The sequence below is a fragment of the Octodon degus genome, unplaced genomic scaffold (genome assembly GCF_000260255.1).
Source record: "Octodon degus isolate 3935 unplaced genomic scaffold, OctDeg1.0 scaffold00089, whole genome shotgun sequence".
NCBI lineage: Eukaryota > Metazoa > Chordata > Mammalia > Rodentia > Octodontidae > Octodon > Octodon degus.
In genome coordinates, this window is record NW_004524665.1 from 6,375,858 (window position 1) to 6,401,006 (window position 25,149).

General features: G+C 53.0%; 1 protein-coding gene across 7 annotated transcripts in view; it reads left to right on the plus strand.

The window, feature by feature from the left end:
* The window catches only part of Agap1 (ArfGAP with GTPase domain, ankyrin repeat and PH domain 1), a 473,220-nt gene that overhangs the window by 276,593 nt on the left and 171,478 nt on the right, over nucleotides 1-25,149 (plus strand). The window contains exon 10 of one of the 7 annotated variants that reach the window (XM_023722116.1): nucleotides 5,029-5,486. The exons of the other annotated variants lie outside the window; for them this stretch is intronic. Within the exon in view, the coding sequence (XP_023577884.1) occupies nucleotides 5,029-5,193 (165 nt within the window). The 3' untranslated portion in view covers nucleotides 5,194-5,486. Of the gene's footprint in view, nucleotides 1-5,028; nucleotides 5,487-25,149 lie in introns of those variants that run through there. 7 annotated transcript variants of the gene reach the window in all.

Here is a 25,149-nt window from a genome sequence, read left to right on the forward strand (position 1 = left end):
TTTAAGAGCCGTGCTTCTGCGATGTGGACACTGAGCACAGCTGCAGGAGGCTGAGGCGAAAGGACTGCAGGTGGAACTGCAGCATGATGCCAGAGCAGGTGAGGGGGAGCCTGTCACAAAACAAAAATGAAAAAGGAGCTGGGTGTGCAGTTCAGTCGCTGGCTAAAAATAAATTATGGCAGTCCTGTTAACAGAAAGGTAAACTGAGGAAGGCAAGATTATGTGCTTCAGAAAAAAATACTGCTTGAGAAAGAAAACCAGAATGGGACAAATGCCCCATGGCCTGTTCCTCTCCTGAGCCTGGTCCTTCTGGCCTCTCAGCCTCCCCAAAATACAGTCCACTTTTTCTCATGCCTCATGCTTTCCCTTTCGTTGGAAAGAAAAATGATCTGCAATGAAAATGGTGTTGTTGCAAAGTGTACATACTCCATATTAAATTCAGAAGTAATGTGAACCACTTCATCAATTATTTAGCTTGAAGTTCATTTTGTATAGAAAATTACATCTTTGAAAAGCTATGACAGGGTTAAAATGAATCAAGTTTATCGTGCAAGTGTTCTAGCCATAGTCACTTAATCTGTGTCATTTTATGAAACATGAAGGACTTTCTGTGTTTTGGACACTCATCGCACGGGGAGCGCAGCTGGGGCTCCTGGAGAGGCACCACACTGCATCCTGTGCACGTTGGCCTCAGCAGTGACCCATGTGGGCTGGCCAGGTGTGGGGTGAGCCGGGGTCACCAGGGCCCAGAACGGTGAGGCCCTGCCTGCAGTCTCCCTGCCCGCAGTCTCGTCCCCAGTACGTGTTTCATGCAGCCAGCGTCAGCAAGTGGCCCTCAGTATCACTTCCTGTGTTATGGTTGTCATTTCATGTATTATCACTCAGGTCAAGGCAGCAGTAGGTGGCGTGGAACAGTTTGTGGTGAGTGCTGTGGCTCACCTCCACTGTCCCCAGGGCAGGTCCTGGACACTTGCCTGGCTTCTCCTGCCGCCCTGTGCACCACCTTGACCTGGACCTGCTTTTTACCCAACTACCCTCCGTGTCAGCCCCTGCAGCACACCAGGTCATCCTGTGGTGGCCGAGCAGTGAAGGGTGTCGCTCCTCATACTGGGAGGTGCTGAGCTACCTACACTGTCAGGCTGGCTGAGAGGCCCAAGTCCTCACTTCTCTGACAGGGCTGGGCTTTAGGAAGTTGAGAAGGTCGCTCCCTGTAGTGCTGACCTCTGCGGGGGGTAGTACTGGCAACTTGGCACCCTGGGACAGTGCCACTGGCAGCATGTGTTTGTATTTTCCAAATGCACAGTTACACATAGCACACACACAAGGTTTTCCTGGTCCTCTGAACAGAAAAACAAGGGAGGACACTATTCACCCTTAACTGTACCCCCCCCCCCTTAGCTGTTTCCCTGGCCTGTAGTACTTGGGGAGTTCCTCTCGTTAGGAATCTGCTCGTGCAGTTCTGGGGAGGGCTTTAGGAGCAGAACCCACAGCCCCCTTCTCCTCCTGACCTCCCCTTCCTTTCATAAGGGGTCTCCCGTATCCTCAGACGGAGTTCCTTCTCATCGGTGTGCCTTACGGGTGTCTTGGCTATGTTGTTCCTTAGAGCTCCAAGTAAAAATGACTTTGTTCCATGGAGCTGTGTTAAATTGGCTGGTTAATTCTGGTGTTATTTACCCTGTAATTCATTAGCTTCACCCCACCATTGGCAGCTGACAGGCTGTAATTTCACGCCTTGCAATAAAAGATGTCTCATAATCTGCTTCATTTAGCAGCAAGAGAATTTAATGAAATTAACTGCAGTCCTAATTATGCCAGTGAATACTAAAGACCGCCATCAAGTTTTCCAAGAAAAGGACAAGGTCCACCTCGTGAAGGATTCCGAGTATAATTTCCCAGGAAAAGTCGCAGGCGTCTTCCTCCTCCTACTGGCAGCGAGGGCTGATGACACCCACACACAGGACGGTCAGTGCCTGCCTCGTTTCTGAAGGTATCTCCAAGTAATTATAGTTTCAGACTAAAATCAGATTCAATCGCTGTGTCAGCGTGACGTGGCCTGTGTACAGAGGTGAAGGCGGGCTTTGTACGCAGCGCTCTGCACTCCGGTGGCCTGTGGTGTGGGTTCGCTCCAACTCTCAGCCAGCCATGCAGGGCCCTGGGAGATTTCCCAAGGAAGCAGAAGCCTGGTGGTCCTCCTCCTGTTCACAAAGCTTGGCCTCCGCGGCTGTCACCTGTTCGTGGCATGGGGATGCTGACACTACAGGAAGCAGCTCAGCTGCAGGTCGCTGGCTTGCAGGCAGGAGGTCCCCTGGCCCTGGGCCAAGCCACCTGGCCCCATGCATCTCTGTTCCACCTGTGTCTTCAGTGTTCCTCCCTGCACTATCCTTCCTAGGCCCAGGACCTTCTCCTGTCCCCAGGACACTCCTGTCCCTTCCATTCCCCTCCCGCTGCGTGTCCTGTGTGCAGGCTTCCGTGGTAGTGTGCAGCTGCACAGGGTCGACAGCTGCATGTGGAAGGCAGGTTAATGTATGGGCTCCGAGGCATGGGGACTCGGGAGGGATGGCGTGTGTTCTCACCCTATACAGGGAAGCCACTGACACCGCTCAGTGGGAATCAGTCTCTCTTTTAGGTCCGTATGATAGAAACTTCATGAGCCACAAGTTGAGAGCTGCTGCTTTACTTCCTAATCCCATGTTACAAATGAGTGGCTTCTCTAAAGTCCTATAAATAATTGCCTCCTGGGGGCCGTACCTGACTTGGTTTCCCCGGGCCCCAGCACTGTGTGTTGCTGGCTCCGTGCAGAACATGAGCTCCCCGGGTTAGCTGGACACACTGGACAGAGGTCACCCTGAGCATCACGGGCTTGGCGGGCCGCCATGAGGCTGCTGCAGTGCAAGGCTTTGGGAAGAAGCCGCCGGGCGGGTGGGAGTAGCTGCCGTCCATACTCACAAGAATAGCTACTTCCCGAGGAGAGGGCGCACCCGGCCACCTGTCTTACTCCTGCGGTTTCTATGGTGGGGGTGATGGCCTCCCGCACATTAAAGGTGTGAGACTGGGGCCCTGTGGCCCAGCCCACAGCATACTCCTGTTGGCCTATTCCAGGGCATGACGTGTTTGCAGGTCCAAGCCCATTGGGTGGGCAAGCTCAGCACAGCCAGTGTTAAGCAGCCCATGCCAGAGTGTCGGCTGGGAAGCAGCGGTGCCAGACCCTGCTCAGGCCATCCCTCTGCACACTACAGGAAGCAGGACCTGAGGAGCTGCCTGCTGGCCGTGGCTTCCAGGGGTGTCGTGCACACATGCGTCCCATGGGAGGATGCTGGGCCCAACTGTGTATCTCTGGGTACATCAGCCACTCGGGCCTCTGGGCTGATGCCAGTAGCCCTCAGAAGAAGCCCCTGGACAGGTTGTCAGTGTGGCCGTGGACTGCGCCAGGAGGGTGGAGTGGCTTCCTGCAGCAGGCGGCATGGCCCAGGAGACCAGTAGAGCGAGCACAGTTCAGCATTGGTGTCCAGGGGAAGGCACTGGGAAGCCCAGAAGCAGCTTGGCCCCTACTTCCACGCCTGGATCCCCATTGTGGCCCCTGTTGCCCCCAAATTCACCCTCCACCAGTGCCTTGAGAGGCCGTGCAGCCCAGAAACACATATAAGGGAAGAGGTTCTAGAAGGGGTGGCTGCATCTCCAGGAGGGCTCCCCTGTTCTTTGGGCTCCTACAGTGACATCTGCCATTTTTAGATTGGTTCTTCTCTCACACCTTCACACTGGACCCAGTGAGCTAACAGCTCACACTGCCCTGTCTTCCCCAGTTCTGCAGGTGGAGGTTGGTAGTCGAGCTTCCTTTTTTTTTTTTTTTTTTTGAGATACTTTCATTTCTTCTGAGACTCTTTGTAATAAAAATGGTACATTTCTATAAAAAAGGGGGGGCTGCTAAACGCTCTTGCAGTCTCCTTGGGGTATTTGCAGGTATAGCCAGTGTCCTGGGAGCAGTACGTGCCCATGTCCTGTCCACCTGCATGGCTCGGAACCTGAAAGGTCAGCCCTGGCGCCGCCATCCTGGGCACCAGACGGGAGGCCACCTGGAAACCCAAGGGTCAGGAGCCTGTGAGCGGAGCGAAGGCTTCTTTTGAGCTCACACCATAAAAATAATTGAGCTGACATTAAATCTGGGGTCCGGTAGCCTCCTGTTAGGAAGAGAAATAAACCTGAGTGTTTTGATGCACAACCCGCACATCTCATCTGCAGTGCGCCAGAGGTGATTTTGGCGATGAGCAGCGAGGAAACCTGAAGGATTTCTCTCCCAGACCCTCCCAGCTTATTAAAAGAACTTATAGACATGAAAATACATTAAAGTGGGCAAAGCGGAGAGAGGGTGAGAGAGATTAACAACCTCCCCTGAATAGAGCCTATTGATGCAGCAGGCCTGTGCTGCCGCCGCCTCGGAGCCAGGTGCTGGGAGCCAAGCAGGAAGGTCAGGCCGGCCGGAATTTGGGGGGGGGGTCTCGTGTGTAGAAATAATGTGTGCCCAAGCAGCGGCTCTTCCCTTGCCCTGGTGGGAAGAGGAAACTAGGTCCCATCGCCGCTGATCACCCAATCTTAGCACCCAAATTAAAAGATCACCTTCAAATGCAGAGGCAGGAGGTGGGAAGGGATATGTGGTGTGGCCTTAATGTCTATTGTCTCCAGTCTGGATTTCCATCTGAATGCTGGGGCCCAGTGTGGAAGTGGGGCCTCCTGGTGTGCCATGGAGGGGCTGGAGGTAGGGAGCAGGAAACCAGAAGCAGGCATCGTTTGAGGAGCTGGACAAGTGTAGGTGCCTTTAGGAAATGGGGTGTGGGTGAGGGCAAATTGAAGCCAGCCCGCTGGATATGTGTGCGCGCACACAGGGGAAGTTGCCGTCAGTCAAGTTTTATCTCTTAATGAATAGAGACTGCTGAAGTAAGGGTTAGGTAATTGAGTTTATAATTAATTAGCCATAACCCTCATCAGATAAAGCAGTTGTGGAGAATTTTTTTTTTATCTCTTCTCTTTCCCCAGGGTCTGCCCTTCTTTGTCCTTGTGCTGACAGCCAGCACTTATCTCTGGCCGCCGAGCCCGTGCCAGTCAGCCTCCCCCTGGCCGGGCCGAGGGGTGGTCAGCCGAGCCCCGCATTGTGCTGGGAGGCCCACAATCAGCCCAGCTGTCCAGGCCATGATGAATTAGTGGTGGGAGGCAGCGCGGAGGTGAGCCACAGATCGGGCGATAGCTCCCGAGCCGTTTGTCCTGACTGGAGCACATCTCTGATAGACCTTTGACGCCTCCCAACAAAGAGGTGAAGGGCCCTCAGAAGCAAGCGCGCCTGCAGAAACTTGGGCAACTCACAAAGACCCCTGAATTTCCACAGCGGGCAGTTCACCCGACAAAGGGAGAAATCAATGAGAGTTTACACTCTTTCTGTGAGGAACCTTAAAAAACAATTTCACTTATGGGAGTTCTGCATGTTTGGGGGACGTGCAACAGCGAGACGTGAGGATGGTGTGGAAAATCAGAGGGTATTTGCGCAGTCATGTCTTCCCTGTGCTGCACAGAGCAAATGAGGAAAGCCGCCCCCCACCTGCCCATTGCAACATCTGACACCCGATTCAGGCAGGTGAAATGAGGAGGGATTCGTGGGTGAAAGGTTCTGTGTGGCTGGCTCACAGCGTCTGATAATCAGAGCAACACAGCCTTGTCTTGTCGAGCTCTGTGTGATTCTCCTTGTTTCTTTCTAATTGGCCCCCAGGCAGGGACAGATAAATCCCTGGGAGCCTAGGAGTGGCAGCCAGGGGAGGAGCCTGTCCTCCAGTCCCCTGCGGTCACTGTCACACAGCTTCCACAGTAGTTTCTTCTTTGTTAGGTGTCACTCTTCATGACAGGATGGCCATGATCATTGGGGACTCAAAAGCCAGGAGATTTTACCAAACGGTATGACTGGGTAATGCTTCTGAATGCTAATGAAAACTTAAGACACAACATGTTCTTTAGCCTCGTGGAGGAGGGAGAATTTGGAAGGTGCATTTGCTCACAAGTGCTGAAAGGTGTGGGATAAGCGAGTTGTCTTGGGCAAGGACTGAGATGTGGGATGGCTCGGGAGGCACAGGGAAGCTCTGCCTGCAGTTAGCATCAAGCTCTGGGGCATGCAGGCTTCCACGGTGAGCATCCAGCACAGCAGTACGGGCTGCTGGAATGGAGTTGTACCTACGTACCTTGTGACTCCAGGCCTTTAATGAAGCAGATGGCAGGAGATGCCTGCATCCTGGGCTTTCTCTGCACTAAAGAGAAGGCATGAGCGATGGGCTCAGGGAATGCTTAAGCCCTGGCTGGAACCCAAGTGGCTGGTGTGGAGACAACGCTCCGCCCACCCAGCCTTCTGGGGTTCTGGGTCATCTCCTACAAACCCAATCTGACAACCAGTGATCAAGCCTTGTCAACTCCTGACAGGGCTCAGGAAATTTAGGCCCAGGTCTCTGCTCAGGGCCACACAGGAAGCATAGCAGGGAGGAGAGAGGAGACCGCATTCCCCCACTTCCAGTGGGAGCCTGCCCCCCCCACAGGTCCTCATGCCCACTCTCCCTTGGGTGGGAGGGAGCCCCTCCTCCATTCCCTACCCTGAGGTTCACCCTGGAGGGGCAGACTGATGACCCCCGCCCCAGCTACCACTGATGGGCCAGCTCTACACTAGCCAGCTCTGACTCGGCTTTCCCAGGGCCGAGAGACAGACACAGAGGAGACAGTAGGCAGCCTTGAACCCAGCCCAACACGGCAGCCCCTCTCTGACCTGGGGAACTCTCACGACCCCCAAGTGTCTGTCCTATGTCGGTAAAGCCAGGATTGGCTCTCACAGTTGGAGTGGCAGTCGTTCCATGGGAGGCTCTCAGGAAACGGCTGGATGTCCCTCACTTTCCTTTTCCTAACGCCTTATTCTTTGCATCATAGCAAATTATGGGAAATGGTCCTTTACCCATCTTTATGTCAGCAGCCAGTATTCTGAGAAATACCCTCGGAGGTTCACATCCCCCCAAGCCCGTCTCCAGGTGTCCAGCCGCTCCCCTGAGGAGCCCCAGGGGCAGCAGGACACATCGGAGGCACTCGGGCCATTGTGCTTGCTTTTCACCTTCGTTGTTTCTGAGATCTTAGCATCAGCCATTTTAAACTAGGAAGGAAGGAGTGATGGGTCCTAAATTTATAAAGGAAAAGAAAAACAGACAAAGCTCAAAAGGAAAAGAGGTGGAAAAGTTCACCTGTGGCTTTTGACTTGTTTGAGTTTGGTCAGTCCCCAGGGAGGACCCTGGAGCTGCTGACGCAGCCCTGCCTGTCTCTTGGGTGGCAGGGCTGTGGGAAAGTGAGGGCCTCTTGGCATGGTAGGTCACAGAGGTCCACCCGGAAGCAGCTCCTTCCGCTTGGGGGTGAGTAGTGTAATGGGCATTTCAAAGTCAAATCACCAGTGGATTTATTCAAAATTAAATATCAGCTGGAATTTTAACTTCCCTTTGCAATAATATCACATATATTGCTGTGATCTTTTTAGACATACAGTAGTTATTAAATGAGTCAGAGATGTCTTAGGAAACCAGCCTACTAGGGATGCCTAGCCAGAGGGGTGAACACGTAAAGACCAGACACAATTTTGAGACAGGGGATGGGGCGCCCACCCCTAGTACACAAAGAGTGCTGAGCCCCACTTTTGTCTGCTCAGATGTAGGAGCAAGCCATTCACATAGCACAGGATTGCCTAGCCCGCTGCCTGCAGCCCAGGTAAGCAGCCAGATCCCAGCAGTGCTGGCTGCCCTGGCATTCCAGCGTGCTGTGCCAGCTCGTTGGCCACAGGGACGCAGCGGGTGTGCATGCACTCCTCTGGTCGGTCAGGGCTCACCCCCATTTGCTGCTCGTTTTTCAAGTCCAATTCTAAAAATATTTTTCCTTGGCTATGTTGTTGAAGTCATGAAAGATGAGTTATATTAAGTGAAAAATAGTAATCGCTGGTTGGAAAATAGAGTGTCCATCTTTCTTCTCTTTAAATTCACTGCCCTGAACTTTAGATTGCTGTGCTGTGAGTGCAGATCTCTGGCACCCCACACTCTACCAGCCACAGTGCTGCCTGCCAGGCCCGGAGAGCGCAGCATCTGCACCAGATTCAGGGCAGACGACATAGCCCCAGCGGAGCCCAGTGCTGAGCAGGGCTTGAAGCTGTCAAGGAGGGAGGAGATGGCCTAGCTCTGCAAGCCTCAGAGCAAGGGCCGATTTACCCCCTGGGTCACAGAGGCTGCTCCATGCCTGAGGTCAACCTGGCCTCATGTGGACCAACAGTACCTTTTAAATTTCATCTTAATTTAGCATTATTATGACTGTAACTCTTCCCCCTCCATTTGTCCTGATACCTTGTGGTCCAACCAGAAAGGGGCCTGCAGGGCATGCAGTAAAACACACCTCACCCGGTGTGGGCGAGGAGGGAATGCTCTGGCTCAGCAGAGCCCAGGAGGCCGGAACAGCAGTGTTGGGCGGCCTCTTGGTTCCCGCCTCTGTGGGCTGGGATGCCGTCCAGCCCCACATGTGCTCACCCAGAGGCCCCCAGCGTGGGCGCTTGAAGATGGAGGAGGCCTTGCCACATCTGAGCTGGGCATGGACCCACAACAGAGCCCTGGGCAGAGGTCCGGTTTGTTGAGAGCGGCCCCTTGTGGGCCACCTGCCTGCGCCACAGTGAAGCGATCACTGTGGCTGGAGACATGATGGGCCCTGGGGTTCACAGCTGGGGGGGAAGAACAGCATCCCCTGCAAAGCTGAGGTCACCTGCAAGATGGCCACCACCAAGAGGCCCCACCCGGAGCACCTACTACATTCATAGCACCGGACCTTGCTGCCTCTGTGGTGCTGACACCTGCAGACCCGCAATGTGCACTGAGGCAGCCTCCACCAAAGCTCAGCTGTCTGAGGGCACACCAGATCCTGTCCTGTGGGCAGAGTAAGGACAGTGCCTGAGGAGGCCCTGTCAAGGGAGGCAGAGAGCTGCTTACGACTATGTGCTCTTGGAGCACCCCTCTCCACCAGCCAGGCCGTGGCGGCCCGTGGACCTCCGATGGAGGTGAGCTGTCCTGGGGCCTGTTGAGCGTCCTCCTTGGGCACCAGGGTGCTGGCCGTGCCCTGTGGGGGACATGCTGCTCCAGACCTTGCTGCAGCTCTTCCCAAACGGGAGCTGCCAACGTTGAGGCCCATGTGCTGCAGATGCATCGTCCTCCACTCACTCCATGCCGCACCTGTTTCTGCACCTGTGCTGCACCTGCATGGGATGCAGCAGAGCACCTGCTAGGCCTGCACCACTGCTGTGGGTAGGGTTCAACTTGAGGCCTGTGCGTGGTACCAGAAACAGACACAAATGAGCTTCTCTGCGCGCCCCTGTGAGCAATTCCCGGGCACTCAGTGGTTCCTTGGGAGTCAGTGGTGTGAAGACCGGTGTGCCAGCACACTTGGAGACTGCCAGGCCTTGGGTGCAGGGCCAAGCGCTCTGCTGGGCTGTGTGTCAGGGCCTGCAGGGACCCTCAGCACTGCCACTGGGTGACCTCGGAGTTCTCGTGGCTCTGCCATTGGACTGGACAGCTACAAGATGCCAAGACCACACAGCATTCTACGTAGTGTCGGTCCCTTGGCTACCAGGAGCATTAGCACAGAAAGGGAAGTGAAGTGGGACTTACCACGGTGATTCCTTAAGTCTCATAGTTGATAAGCAGATTACTGTTCATCCATAACCAGATGCTTTATTTCAGGGTTTGGGGGCAGCATTAATTAAAAAATGTAAAGATAGTATGACCATCACATTTTTAGAGAGATATATTTTCTAAATGTCCTCTCAAAATTATGCAAGGACTTAGCAACAATCAAAAGACACCTTTTCTAAAAAAAGGCAAGGCATGTTTTGTTTAAGGCAGGCTGGCACTGTGCGGTTCAGGCTGGCACTGTACTGACCAAGCAACACCGGCTGGCCACAGATACGTGGCAGTCCTTCTGCCTCCGCCTCCTGGGGCTAGGATGCCAGATGTGCGTGACCATGCCCATTTTAGGCTTGTCATTTTTAAAGTAATGCATCAAGCTTTTCAACTAGGTAAATTGATATGCAGAACATATATGGGTGTATATAACCATACCTGAATGAATGAGTGAGTGGATGAATGGTCTTTTTCAGACAATATGCAGTTCATGCTAGAGTAGAGCTCACTTTGTAGCCCAAGCTGGTCTTGAACTCGCAATGATCTTCATGCCTCAGCTTCCCCAGTGCCAGGGTTACAGGTGTGCACCACCACGCCCAGCTCAACTCTACCTAAATTTAAACGCAGTCGTCATTTAGGGAGGAGTTCGGTTTGGTTTGGCTTATGATGCTGAGGACTGAGCTGAAGACGTGTCACAGGCTGGGCCAGCATGCTGCTCCTGGGCTGCAGCCCTGGGGAATTATTTTAAAACTATAAAATTTAAGCCGCAGGCACTTAAGTAGATACCATGGCTTTCATCATGCAGGGGTGATAAACACAAGGAGTGCGGATCCGATGCTGGTGAGCTGTGCTCCTCCGCACGGCTACGATTGCCGTGCGACGCTTGTTTCCTCTGTGACTAGGGTAATGGATCCATCTCCCGCGAAGGGTCTGTGGGGCTGTGAGGTGGCTTCCCCTGAGCCGATGAAATTGATGGGCTGATGAGCAGGGAGAGACTTACTCATATTTTAATGCCAGCAGTCCCAGGGCTCCCACCCAGCGGACAGGGGCATCAAAGTTGGTGGCAGCAAGGAGTATTCACCGCCGTAATTGACAAATAATACCCCTCATAAATACTGCCAGTCTTTTCAATTAGTTTTCATCTAAAATTCGGGCTACAAAATGATGACCTGTCAACTGACAATGAATGGCAAAAATTAATAAATTGTCTTCTAAATAGAATGGACACTTAAGAAAAATTGGGCAGCCAATTTAGCACAGCGTGAAGCGAGGGGAACCTTTTGTACTGGTGCCGGGCACTAATGTTGTCTCGATCTTTATTAATGGTGTTCAGCGGCGGCTGACAGTCTTGTTGCCACTGGCAACTTTCTTCATTAAAATTAAAGCCAACATCAAATCCCATTAGCCGTACTCTGGGCACCTTGCATTTTTTTATACATACCGTTTCTTTTATTAACTCCCTCTCCACCCATAAGAAGTTTTTGTAAAAAGTGGAACAAGGCGGGGTCATTGTTTCCTAGGACCCGTGGACCATCCTCGGAGGTCCAGGGCAGTAGCTGTCCTAAGATGTGCAGCCCTCTGCTCTTCCTGCCCGCTCCTTCCGGAAGGGGAGCAGTGTCGCCGCTGAAATCTGTGTACTCTTCCGGGACAGCCAGGCTGCTGACAGGAGCATCTCGTTGGCGTCAGGCCTTCCGAGGTCTTGTTGTGACCGCGAGCTCCCTTTCGCTGTTGCGTCGTCCCCTGCTCCCGGGTGATTCCCATGGCCAGCAGTGCCTTCTTCCCTCAGTTGTCTCTTATTTTCCACAAGGCATTAGTTACTTTCATCTCTGGAACAAATTTCAACCTTTGAAGGGGGGAAAGAATCAACTTGCACTGTGCCGCTTAAGTTCTGAACCATCATGTGGGAGCTGTTACCTGCCCTTGCGGCGCTGGTAGCCGGCAGTGGGAGACAAATGCCACGGCACTTGGTCCAGACCAGCAGAGAGCATGGGCTCAGGACACCCATTAGGACACTAGGCCGGTGCCAGCTCCTCAGGCTGGTCTTCTCCTCCTCCACTTCCTCCTCATCTTCCTCCTCATCCTCCTGACAACTTGGATCTTTAAACCTTAATGTTCATTTAAACAAGGTTAGGCATGGTAGGGTATGCTTGAATCCCAGCTCTTGGGAGGCTGAGGCAGGAGGATCGTTGCATGTTCGAGACCAGCCTGAGCTACAAAGTGATCTCAAGGCCAGCCTGAGCTGTACAGTGAACACCTGTCCCAAAAAGACAAAAAATAAAAGAAACCAAGTGTCAAGAAACAAAGAAAACAGCATTACACCATACTGCACACACTCAAGAGATTTAAATTTCCACTTAATCTCTGAGCACCTTGGTAGACAAGGTGAAAAGGAAAATACAGTGTGAACTCTGTCCAGAGTTGTGCCCACAGTGCTTCCTCTCCCAGAGGAGTTGAAGCCGTGGCTTAACACTTTTTTGTGTTTTATTTCACTTTACCTTGAGGAGATGATTTGTGGATTCAGTATGCCAGAATGGCCTTTTCCTAATTGCTTAAGTTTCTGGTCACCAGTGTTTCTCCAAGCCTTCTGCTTTTACATGACATAAATACTTATTAACAGTATCTGGGATGTACACAGGATTAAGTAAAGGAGACTCCAACCAGTGAGATGTGCAGTTTGTCTTGTCTTGGAGGAGACTGGGTTGGGTTGGGTTGAGTTGGGTTGGTTTTGCTCCGTTTTGCTCTGCAGAGAACTTGTGGCATTATAGGTGCTGATGTTTCTTCTAGTAAATATTTCCAACATTTTACCGGTGGAGTGAAGTCAGTCCTGTAAGTACACAAAAACCTCAATCCAGCCGCCCTTCTCAGTAGTCTTAACTACTAAAGAACAGCACACCTGGTGGTGGGTTGATTCAGAGCTTATAAAGTGTAGGTGTCTCATGAGCCCGCAGAGCTTGCTAGAGTACTGGCACATGATTATGTGACATGGGTTGGCAGCCACATGGCTGGTGGCCCAGTCCCTGACCCAGGGTAGTGTGGCCCCTGCACAGGTCCCCTTCCGCTCCTCAAAGCATCTGCACCAGGCCAGGGCCGCTGTTAACAGTGAGCCGACTCATATGCTGCGGCAGGTGGGGCATAAAGCATGACACTATGTGTGTGTGAAGGAGGATTCTTACCCTGAAACAAGGAGGTCATTGTTAGCTTGCTGACATGATATTTGCAGTGTTGCATCCTAAAATCGTCCTGATTAACAACTGGTTTGTCTGGAGGGACCCTTCAAGTGATGGTTTTTTGTTTGCTTGCTTGCTTCATGTGAGAGTTAGAAGACTTGTCAAATGCTGCCTTGGCCTCTCGTGTGAGTGGTTATTGCCAGTGGAGGACTTCAGCGTGGCCCATTGCCAGGGTCCATTTCCAGAAGTACAGCTTGGGCTGCTGTCGGGCACCTGGAGCAGTCTCCTTGGGAAGAGCAGTGTGTTGCAGGTTCCATTGCAGTTTGCCCCACATGTGGAAGCACGTTTCACGTGGCTGCCGTGGCCTTTAGTCCTGGAGCCTCCTCTCCAGAATGCAAGATGCTTGCAAGGGGGATAGTGGCAGAAACAAAGTACACCTCGGCTGGCCTTGGCTGGCCTCGGGTGCCTACACGTGCTGTCCCTTTTGAGCAGGGCAGCCTCAGCCTGCGCCTGTCTTCCCTCGCCTGAGTCCCAGGTGCTTCAGACACTTGAGGTGACGCTTTGTCTACAAGAAACCCACCACGGCTGTGCTACGCAGGTGGGGACAGCAAGATGCCTGATTCCTACCCGTGGAGAGTGATTGAATTAGGGATTACCCTGGTGTACTTGCACCCTTTGTGCTGCAGTTCACAATAGCCTGGTGTTTCAGGTTTAGGCCCTGGGATCTACAAAAAGACCTCGAATGTTGTAGAAAGTACTGCGTGGGAGGACAGGAATCGTGGTGGTCCCTTCCCCATGACAGGCTCAGGTGCGCTGTCTGTTATGGCTGAAAGCTCTAAAAGGCTCTCATGGTACCTGGCAGGAGCCCAAGCACTCAGAAGTGCCACCGCAGCCATCGTGGACGGCTCTGGTCATGTGGCCCAAGAGAGTGACACTGATCTGATTCATTTTGTTTTCCAGAATCTTAACACCCATTTGTGTCTGCCCTTCTGACCATTTTGTGGTGATACGCAGATTTCCAGGAAATGATGGGACTGTTCATGGGACCAGGGCTTCATGGCCGTAGGGCCAGTGCAGGGCTCATCCGGTTGCCAATTCCAGCATGCAGCATTCCAGCATGTCTGGTGACAGTTTGGGTGGGGAAGGAGACCCTGCTGCCCAGACGGACCCCAAGCCCTTACCAGCCAGCTCTGATTAAAACTGGCACATGGAGCAGCTGGACTGCCGGAACCTTCTTCTTTCATGACCTGGATGTCTCTGTGAGAGAGCTGCCTTTGTCATGCAATGTGTGCTCTTTGCTCATGTGCAAATGGTTTTTTTTTGTTTGTTTGTTTTTTGTTTTGGTGGAACCAGGGATTGAACTCAGGCCCTCGCACTTGCCAGGGAAACACTTATTCCACTGACCTATCTACTCATGTGTAGATGTCAGGCCCCACAGGGCTGCCCCACACTGCAGGTTTGGACCAACAAGCACACGTGTTTGTGGCTGTGCTAATCAGCTGTGCGGCGTGGTGTGGGCCATGTGTGTGGCTGCTGTGCTGTGCAGATGGGGAGCCCACAGCCCGAGTGGACATGGCTGTGCTGCTCACTGGCCCTGCCGCCCTCCCTCCGCCCTGCCCACGTCTATAGTCTCTGCCTTGGTAAAGGTTCTGACGAGCTGTCCGTTGAGTGCTTGCTGCACTGAGGCTGGGGGCATGGGGGACTTCCAGGGTTTTGGGGGACTTAAACTCACTATGTAGCCCAGGCTGGCCTCAAATTAGAGGTGCGCCTCCTGCCTCAGGCCTGGGCTCACAGCCTGCTCCACCATTGACAAGTTGTGGGGGTGCAGAATGGGTGCAATGGAATGCTTCCACCCCTCCACTTTTCATGAGCTTGCAACTTAAAAGCTAAGGCCAGGCCACGGGAGCCCAGCATGGCTTGAAAGCAAATAGGAACCGATACAAACCACACGTGTAATCCCCCCCCCTTTTTTATAACCATGGTGGGAAAGACTAAAGAAACAAGTGAAATTAATTTTAATAATGTGTTCTACTTACCTCAGTCCCTGTATGACATATGTAATCATTTCAGAATATAATCAATATAGAGTTATCTTATCTCCTCTGAAGCTTATTGGTGGTGCTAGAGACTGAACCCAGGGCCTTCTCCCTGAGTTGTACCCTGGCCTTTTTTGTTTGTTCACTTGTGGTTTGTTGGCTGGTTTTGAGCCAGGACCCTGCTGAGCTGCCCAGGTTTTAGCTTCTGGTCTCCTTGCCTCAGCCACCCGGTATACCAGATGTGGCCTCATAAGGCGATAGATAGAGCAGGTGTGTAATTCGCGGCATGGTGCATGTCCCTTAGGATAAAGCCTGGTCCACACACGAGTCTTTGTTTGGCAGCTGCAGTGCTCCTGGTGGATAGAACAGGCCTAGGGGAAGCCTTGCCTTCAAGAGAGGAGGATGGAGGCTGAAGAGGTGGAGGCCAGGTGTGGAGGGCTCTCTGGGCTGCCAGGGTTGGGGGCACCGTGGCCAGAGCAGGTGATGCCAGGCACAGATGTAACAGGCAGGAGCTCTTCCCAGGGACGCATGTGGTGAACAGACGCAAACCGAGAGCCACCAATGCAGCGTCAGACATGAGGCGGGTGTCAGGAGGCCAGAATGGAGACAAGACGCTCAGGGGAAGCAAACACAGGTTGCTCCCCAAGAACACGCGTGGCCTTGTGTATTGGAGGCTGGTGTAGGGATGCACACCTATGAGCCCAGCACTCAGGAAGCGAGAGTTCAAGGTCCTCCTGGGCCGCATAGTGAGTTCGAGGCCAGCCAGAACTGTACACACAGACACTGTCTCCAAAAAAGAAGAGGAAAAAATGGGGGGGGGTGAATGACATCTGACGCAGAACATTAAATATTTTATAAATATTTATGCAGCTATAAAACCTCCTGCCTGGCTGGCCTGACGTGGCAGCCCCTGATCCCAATGGGCCCAACCAGAACACAGAGCTTGCTGTCCCCACGGAAGTCCCTCATTGTGTGTGCGATTCCTGCGGACAGCTGCATGGCAGGGCCATTGCTGGAAGGCAGTGGGCTTCTGCTGGGGCTTTGTAGGGCTCCGTTCTGCCCTGCCCATGGGCACCGTGCCACCCGTGAGCCCTGAACATGTGTTAAAAGCACCTAGCACAGTGGCCTTGGCACCTGCACACGTGCCACGGGCAACCTGGACTCCTGGGCGCCTTCCCAGCAGGCAGCCGTGCAGAGTTTAGTCTGCTTTAGCTCAGAGAGCAGTGGAATCCATTCCAGAGCACAGGGAGCCCCACCAGCGTGTCTGTGGCTGTACCCTGCAGCGCAGCGGGAGGAGGGGACCCAGGTTCTGCTCCAGAGCCTCTTGCGGGGGCCCAGACCCCGGGCGGCGGCAGTAAGAAGCGGCCACAGAAGTGTCACCCACAGCAGTGCTGATATTGTCATCCATGGTACTGGAAATCAGTGACAGAAGAGACAGGGGCAGGGGAAGAAAAACGAGGGACCCAAGCAAGAGTATTAACTAGAAAAATCAGGATGAGGACTGTCAGGCCTGGTGGGGAAAACGTGCTTTTCTTAGTCTCCATAAGTAGCAGAGGGTTTTACGTTTGCTATTTTTTGGCATGTCTGTTTTGGATCCCAGCATATGGTGGCTTCGTTGCTTATTTGGGGCGCGTACCCAAGACCGCCCTGATTAGCATCCGGGTCTGATCTGAACTTCTTAGCACAAGCCAAGCCTGAGGTGAGCTGCAGGTCTCTCCTGCATTGCTTGTCATCAGTGTGGCTTTTAACAGGGTGAGAAACACAACAAACTTTTTTTTTTCCCTTCCCTGTCCTTGTCCCCTGGTCTTGTTATTCCGTTGACACTGTACTAAATTGGATTCTCTGTCCATCATTATTAAAATGTGAAGTGTGTCGGTCACAAAGCATACATTTCGGGGCAGTTAGCTGAATAATTCTTTTCTTTATTATCCCAAATTACTGCTGCGCTCTGGAGAGGGGAGCAGTTTAGCCAATTATTGCCATTTGAGCTGGATTTGTGGGTGATTAGCTCCCGGTCGAATCCAGTCCCGGGCGGCGCTTTGAAGCCCGCGCCGTGTGATTTTCTCAGCGGTGAGGTAGGAATAGACACGGCTAATGACAGGAAGGTCGCGCGGGTGAGCTGACCTGTGCGTGGTGCGGGTTTGGGTTTCGCAAATAGGGCATCCACAATAACCAGTGTGTCACTAACCCCGCCGTGCATAATCGGGGCTTTGTAGGATTGCTGGAGATGCTGACAGCTCAATTAAAGTGTAACCCTTTGTACCCGACAACCTGGCAGAATGACAGAAATATTACTAACCAGAAAGGGGAGGGGGCCGCCAGGGAGCTGGTTAAAGATCCAGAATGGTCGCCTCATCCTTGAGCCCTCCTCCCTTGGCTTCAGGGCAGCAAGAGCTTTGGGGGCTGCTGCTCCTGCAAGGGAGGGCTGATGTGGTGGCATCACCAGCTAAGAGAGGCCCTCAGTGAGGGGGTTCCCGCTGTTTCTATGGAAACACTTTCAACCAGAGGGAAAGTTAAAATGACTGGTTGTGGCAAGGCCCTGCCTACAGTTGGATTGCCTGGCCCACCTCCTTCTACCAAAACTTCCATGCAGGTCTCAGGCATGTGCATTTGGCTTTCCACCTGGGGAGGTCTAGGGACACTGGCTAGTCGGGATGAATTTCTTGTACACAGCAAATGCTTCCTGTGTTACTGAATGACTTCAGTCAGTGCAGGGCATGCTCTGCCCCATGAGTGGCAGGCTGTCTCAATCCCTGGTCTGTCCCAGGTCTTGTCCCTTTTTTGTCATCTGTGCTTTTTTTGTTACGCCTTACACCCTGTAAGATGTGGGTCACCCGTCCTCATTTGCCCAATGTCACCTGAAAAGGCAGTGTGTTATTTTAATTGTGATACTGGATTATGGATGAAATGCCCCAATTGTCTAAGAGCTAAGAGTATCTAAATTGGTGTAAACCTTACTTAGGACGAACCTCAGGACATCTGCTGCTACAGGAACCTGTGAGCCAGCTCCAGCGCTGACAGTCCTGGCCCCAGGTCCCCAGTACATGGAGGCAAGTCCATGCATCTGTTAGGGAAAGGCTGAGCATCCTGAAGGGTAAGGACAAGGCCCGGCCCTTCCGGGAGAAAGGACAGAGTTCGTTGATGTGAAAGGAAGTGGCTGACGGTGCTTCACATAGCTGTTGGCCTGCAGCAGGCTCTGCAGGGCCTGAGAGGAGGCTTTTGAGTCTTTGCAGGCCGGGGGCCGGCTGTTCCTGAACCGCTTCTTGTGTGGTGCAGGGTCCAAGGCAGAGGAGCTCTGCTGAAGGGCTTGACTGCCCAAGGAGGCGGCACAGTGGGGCATGCTGGGTGCTTGGGGCCGTGGATTTCTGTGCCCTCGCATCCTGGGCTGGGTGGGCAAAGCAGGTGCATGTTGTCACCGTACACGACAGGAGGCTGCCTGTCCATTCCGGAAGAGTTAGACATGAGGAAAGCTGGGTGGCGTGGGTGCCAAGGCAAAGCCATCCTCAGGGTCCCCTCTGCCCCTTGGGTTTGTAAAGGTGAAATCCTCTCCCCTTGCCATCCACTCGTATGCTCTTTTTTAGGATGTTTTTGAAATCAGGTTGGCCCAAGTCAGCTGCAGGTTTTAGTTGTGTTCTGCGGCATGGGTCAGTGTCCCCACTCGTGGCACCCTCTAAGTGACGGGGCTGAGTAAGAGGAAGTGAGGTCACACAGGAACATGAGGGCTCCAGCCACATTCTGTCACAGTCTTCACCACACACCCGCCACAATGCTCTGTGCTGCTGTGGCCCACAGTACCTGGGGCTTGTGCCATGGACTGGTATCTTGGAAACTGTGAGCCAAGACAGACTCGCTCCTCCTGACAGAATCTGTTCCTGGAGTATTTCTGTCATGGGGACAGAAAGCTGATTGGCAGGTTAAGGTAAAATCTAGGGGTGCTTCCCTGTTGGTAGCACTGGGCATTGAGCCCAGGGGCTCCCCAACAACAGGCAGGCCCTCAATCCTTGCTACATCCCTGTCTGAAAAAGCCACTGTCAGCATAGAAGTGTTCACAAGCGTGAAGACTGAGTGTGTGAGGGCCCTGTCCCTTGGAGGCTCAGAGATGGCAGAAAATGGGGAAATGGGGCCAGGGAGATAGCTCAGCAACATAAGCCCCTGCCTGACAAGCCCAAGGTCCTGAGGTTGATCCCTGGTACAAAACTTAAAAAATGAACTTAGGCAAGGGTATTCTAGGTGACTCTATCTGCATCACTCTGAGGCGCACGCATGCGTTGTTGACGCCCCTGGGTGCATGCTGCCCCATGTGTGCTGACTCACGGGTAAGGAATGCCACCTCTAGGAGCAGCTGGGGCTGGCCAGGCCTGTTGTTTTTCTGAGCCCTCCTTGGAGCAGAGGAGCCGGCTGCTCTTGTGACCTGAGTGTCAGACCATCTCGGTGTGAGCGGCTGTACTGATCGGCCCTCAGACCCTACACAAAGCCTGGTTCACACGGGTAAGACCGCCAGTCTCTAATGCAGTCAATAAATCTGTGTTGGTAAATAATTGCTATTGAGCAGAGTTTTAATATAAATTTATGAGTGGTGTTTTATCACAGCTTGGGGCTGTGGCAAACACAGAGTGATGGATTTCAGATAGCACTTACATTCATTACATTAACTTTGTAAGTTATTTAAAGCTTGTACACTTAACATTGCTTTTGGCTTTCAATGACCTCTTGGGACTAGACAAAGAGTGTGCATGACAGCTAGAGGTGGCAGCCCTGGACACCAGCGCTTTGCTGTGCTGCAGAAAAGGGTTCCTGTGCAAGAGCAAGGTGGGCCAGCTGGGGACCCTGGTATTTGGGTTGCAGATCATTAAAATCACAGCCCCTCTGAGGCGTCAGGAAATTAACGAGGTGGTAGCAATTAGATCAACAGAGGCCATTTCAGCAGAAGATAAGAGGAATGATCGGAGGTGTCACACAGCCTTTAATTTCCTGCTGTGCCAACAAGTGACAGCCGTGAAAGGCTCACCCTTGGTCATGGGAGCGACCCAGCCTGCCTCCCTTCTGCCCTGAGCTGCTGTTGTGGTTCTCCATGCCAGGTAATGAATCCTAGTTGTGGTCACAGAAGTTTGTTACCTACCCGACTTCCTGGGTCAGGTTCTGGCCACCCAAAGAACCTTTGAGGCCCATGTCATCCAAGTCATCCCCAAGCTCCTGTGTCTGGGGCTTCTGGATGAGTGGCTGGGGTGGCCAGAGTGAACATGGGAAAGTCAGTGGCAGTGATCTTTGTGGTGCCTGGTGGCCCCCAAGCAGGCTTGGGGCACCCCACCTTCTCATGGTCTGCCCAAATCTGGGCTTACATGGGGACTCTTAATTTCCACCATGTCCTACAAGTGCAGTTGAACCTGGGACCATCCTGCCCGTGGCCACCAGGAGCTGGGTTTGGTGTCCTCTCTAGAGACTGTAATGATGTCATGGATACCCATATGCCAGCTACTAGCCCATGCCAAAGCTCTAGAACTAGTGCCTGGCTCAAACCACACTATCTCCCCCTCTACACTGAACCCACAGGTCAGCGAGGCTCCTGGGGTCTGGTCCTCACCATCTGAACACCAGGACACTTAGCACAACAGATAGCATGCGCGCGCACCTGCACTGTACAGTGGGGGCCCAGGCAGAGTACCGGCAGCACGAACTCTTCCTCGCGGCAATTGCTGGTCCACAGCAGTCCCGCAACTCAGCCCAACATGCATCCTGATGTTTCCTGCGCTGGGCCAAGGAGATGGCATCCTGCTCCTGGAAGTCATCCTGAGTGCTGGGCCATGTGCCCCAGCCTGTTGTGAGAAGTGGCACATATTTGCCAGCAGGTGCCTCTCTCAGCCCACTTCTTGCTGGCCTGAGGGGCAGGGTCCAGGACCACCTTCTCCATACGTTCTAGTTCAAGACAGTATTCATGTTCCTTAAGACCGTATGGTGACTGTGTTGAGGTGCAGTCTGTGCCATCAAATAGGAGTCAGTGCTCAGATCTCTGTCTCCAAGCAAAGGTCTTCTCTATTGGAAGGGCCTGATGCCACCCTTGGGGGGGACCCCATTCTCAGGTCTCCTCTACTGCATGCCCTGGATCTGACCTGGGCTCCCAGGCCGGCCATTCTTTCTGCTTGGAAACTCCCTCACACTACATCCTCCCCTCCCAGCTTCCCAGAGCCAGGACCACCTCTGCAGACAGCGTAGAAATCCCCGCAGTCTGTGCAACACGGAACACCCTGCTGCATGTCATCCCCAAGCAGCGGGTTTGCCGAGGCCCACCAGGGCCTAGCTCAGCCACCTTTGGCCTTCCCTTGGGCCCCACCGATGTCCTTGGGTCCTGCCAGCCCCCACCAGCTCCCGGGTCTAAAGCCTGCCATGTGCTTCTTGTTTTCCTTATAGCAGAACACAGTGCTGGTTTTGTTTTCCTTACTGACAGCTGACCTAGAATCTACCCCCCAACCAAATGGTTTGAGAAAATGATCATCGTATCATTTCCTCCTGACTTGGGCTAGGGACTGTGGGCAGCCTCAGCACGATGCAGGGACAAACTGCGTCTTGGAGTTGGAGGCAGCACAGACAGCGTCCCTCCCCTCCAAGGGCTGTGAAATTTGAGAGTGTGGGGCAGGCCAGTGTGAGCGTTAGCACCAGGAAGAGCTGGGCACTGGCCTGGGTTCTTGGCCACGTGGCTATGCATAGTAGACCAGCTGTGCAGCCCCCCGCGCCTGGGCATTCTTGTGGGGGTCATGAGCATAGTCACAGTTGCCTTGATCAGGTGGTCCTGAGCTCCCCACGGACCGTCAGAGGGCACCAGGTGCCTCCTGGGCTCATGTCGTAGCTGGGCAGCAGGAAGTATGCCTGAGCAGAGATAGTTCCACATGTCCCAAGGTGGCATCTGAAAGAGGCACAGTGGATGCATGTTGAAATGCCACCATGCAGTTTTGCCCTGAGTCATGAGGTCTCAAGGAGACTTCGCACCCCTGATGGGAGCCCCTGCCAGTCACTAGAAAGGCGGAACCTTGCAGCCTGTCTCTGACATCTTGTGGCTGGTGGGAGCTGGGCTTTATGTCCTCAAAAGATTTAGAAGGCGTGGTTCACAGGGTTTTCCACAGCCTTGGTATATGGACTGGAGGATGCAAGTTCTGGCTGGTAATGCGGGGTGTGGCTGAGTGACTGGCCCAGAGCAGGAAGATGGGGGTTGCACAATATCAAGAGATCAGAGCCACTCCCCTTCCCTGTGTGGATTCCATTTGGGAAGCTGCATGTGTCCAGGAGCGTCTCCAAGCATGCCAAGAGCAGCGCCCCCTGTTGGCAGGATGCCTGGAGTGTTTGCTGTAGAAAGTGTGGTCCTGGCTAGGCCCCAGCTCAGCAAGCTTGCTCACAGGGCCTGGGGGCTGCTCCCTGGGGTCTCTGGAGGTACAGTCACATGGAAGAGAATCCCATACACTGCAGCTCGAAGGCGGTAATCAGCCCTGCCCCGGGAAGCACAGCAGGACCTGCAGGCCTGTCTAGGACACTCCACTAGGATCTGGGGACCTAGGCAGGGCTCAGCAGAAGATCTTAGGGGTGGATTCAGGGTTTCACAGCTTAACTTCTGCAGGCTCTTTAGTTGTGAACCTCTGTGGTGTCACTTAGTACAAATACTGTTTCTTTTTGAGACAAGGGCTTGCTAAATTTCCAAGGCTAGGCCCAATCTCACAATCCTGCCTCACCCTCCAGAGTGTTACGATTATGAGCCGGTTTTCCCACACTGGCAGGGTTCCCCTTTGAGTACAGGTCTGAATGTCAGTGCAGATGTGGACCCCAAGGTATCAAGTCTACAGCCAGGGAGCCTGGGCTTTCCTGGGTCAGGCTGTGGCTGCCTGCTGTCTGAAGTAAGATGGAGGCACAAGTAGTCCCACTGGGGGTGGCCATGCTCTGTCCCACCCCTGCTGTCTTTGGTGTTGGAACCCTTGATGGGGACCAAGAACCCCAGTGTGGACTTCCACTCTGGCTAGTGACAGAGTGGGGAGGAGGCTCCCTGGGGCTGCTGCTACCACTCCAGCTGCATCCGTTGAAGCAGGAGACTGGGCTGCCTGTGCCCAGGTCTTGGAGCCCACGCAGCCTGCATAGCAGGCTTCTGGGGGTCCTTTATGCAGCAGAGTCCAGCACTCAGGGCAAGAATCACCCTAGTCCTGTGGCTCTGTCCTCCCCTACTCTGGATGTTTTTCATGAGCCTGGAAATGTGACGATGGAGAGAAAGGCACTGACATGTAGAAGTCATGACAAAGGGGCAGTCACTCCTAGAATCAAGAAGGGACCCATCTGCCTGGAAGATGCACCTAGGCGGACCAGATGGGTTTGCAGAGGGGTTCATATTAAAACACCCACTTTCCAGGGTAAATGTCAGCAGGATAGCCCCAAATTTCTATCAAATGAGCAGTGACCTTCTGAAATCAAAGTCTTTGGGGACAGCACTTGCCAACATGGGGCACAAAAAGACACTAAGATTTGTTGAAGACAATATTTGTTGGGGTTGTTTGTTTTGAGTACCAGGAATCAAACTCAGGGCCTTTTGCACTTGCCAGGCAGGCACTGTGCCTCTGAGCTATATCCCCAGCAGAGGATAATATTTGCAGGACAACCTGGGAGGCCAGGGGTGTGCATAGTGGTGCTCCTGGGGTGGAGGGAGACAGGCCACCTCCTCTAGCGACCCTCACTGCTGAGCAAGAAGGTCACTTGCTGTCTCCAGCCTGTTGGACGGTCAGGGTTGCTCTAGCTTCAGGGCTGGCAGCGTGCTCCTGCCCTTCCTCTGGGACCCCCAGCTGTGCAGGAGTTCCCTGCTCACAGTATAAACCCCTGGCACGCCCTGTAGCACTTCCTGTGCACAAGAGCTCAGTGTCAAAGCCCTGTGGAGGGTGGGCATCACCAAAGAGCATCTGCCTTTGTTAGCCAGGTCCTGGTGCCTTGAGGTCCAAGCTGTGTGAGATTTGAAGTCACACAGTGTGGCAGCTGTCGTGGAAGCCACCTGGTCCCCAGGGCATTGCCAACAGCCTGTGGTGTACTCCCATGGCACTGCCCTCCCGGCGCTCCCAGGCTGTGTATCTTCAGGCCTCCCTGCACCTCAGCTTATGGTTCCAAGGAGCCAAGGCATGGAGCCACGTGTGTGTGGATCAACACAAGCACACATCTCACAGCCCAACCCCTGGTGCAGTTATTTTTACAGCTTTCTGACTGGGACCCCTGGCCTAGGCCACATCTCTGTGACAGGCTTAAGTAATTTTAGAAATGTAATAAATGGCATTTGTAAAGAAGGAAAATGAACTAGTCAACCTAGTTGATTTCTATGATCCTCAAGAAAATCTTTGTCAGACTGGGTATGGTGGCTCACCCCTGTGATCCCAGCACTTGGGTGACTGAACACAGGAGGGTCACTCCGAGTCCAATCTACATAGTGACACCCTGTACTAAATACATTAAGAAAAAAAAGAAAGAAAATGTTTGCCAAGCCTTGGAGAAGAGGCCTTTCAAATGGGCTCTAGTTGTGTTTCAGGAAGCAGAGAACGAGCTGGCTGCTGAGTGGTGAATGTCAAGTGCTGTCCTTCTTTCCCTTGTGCGGTTCCCTCTGGTCATTGGCACCACCAGGCCTCACCTCCTTCCTTCCCTGGTTTCCTCTCCAAGCTGCAGGCCCCTTCCTACCTGCCTGCACCTCCTGTGCAGGCCACCAGCGGTGCATTGGGGCCAGTGCTGAAGTGGCCATCCCTGTCAGCATGTCCCGTGTCCCCTGGCTCCATCACAACACCCTGGCTGATGTAGCAGCACCAGGGATTGGCCCTGCTGTCTGTTCTCGGCCGTCACCCTTGCTTGTCCCTGTCTGACGCTTTCTCCCAACATCGCCTCCTCTGTGTGTCCCACTGCTGTCTCCACCCTCCCCACATTCATTTTTTTTTCCTCACTTTTTAAATTTAATTTTGAAAAGTAAAAGCAAAGCAAGAACAGAAATCCGAAACAAAGAAACAGGGCAACATACAACTACACGTGTTACAGATTTTGAAGCTAAGAATAGCTGATTAACAATGGTTGATATATTATCTATTTTATCATCAAATCTGTTGCCCAGATTAGCAGATTAAGTTATGTAAGATTGGACATATGCTTGGATATTACCACTCACTTTCAAGAAACCTTGAATTTTTGTTGTCTCTTTTTTTCCCCAAAGTTTGTTTTAAAAGAGAGTATAGTAATAGGACATTAGAA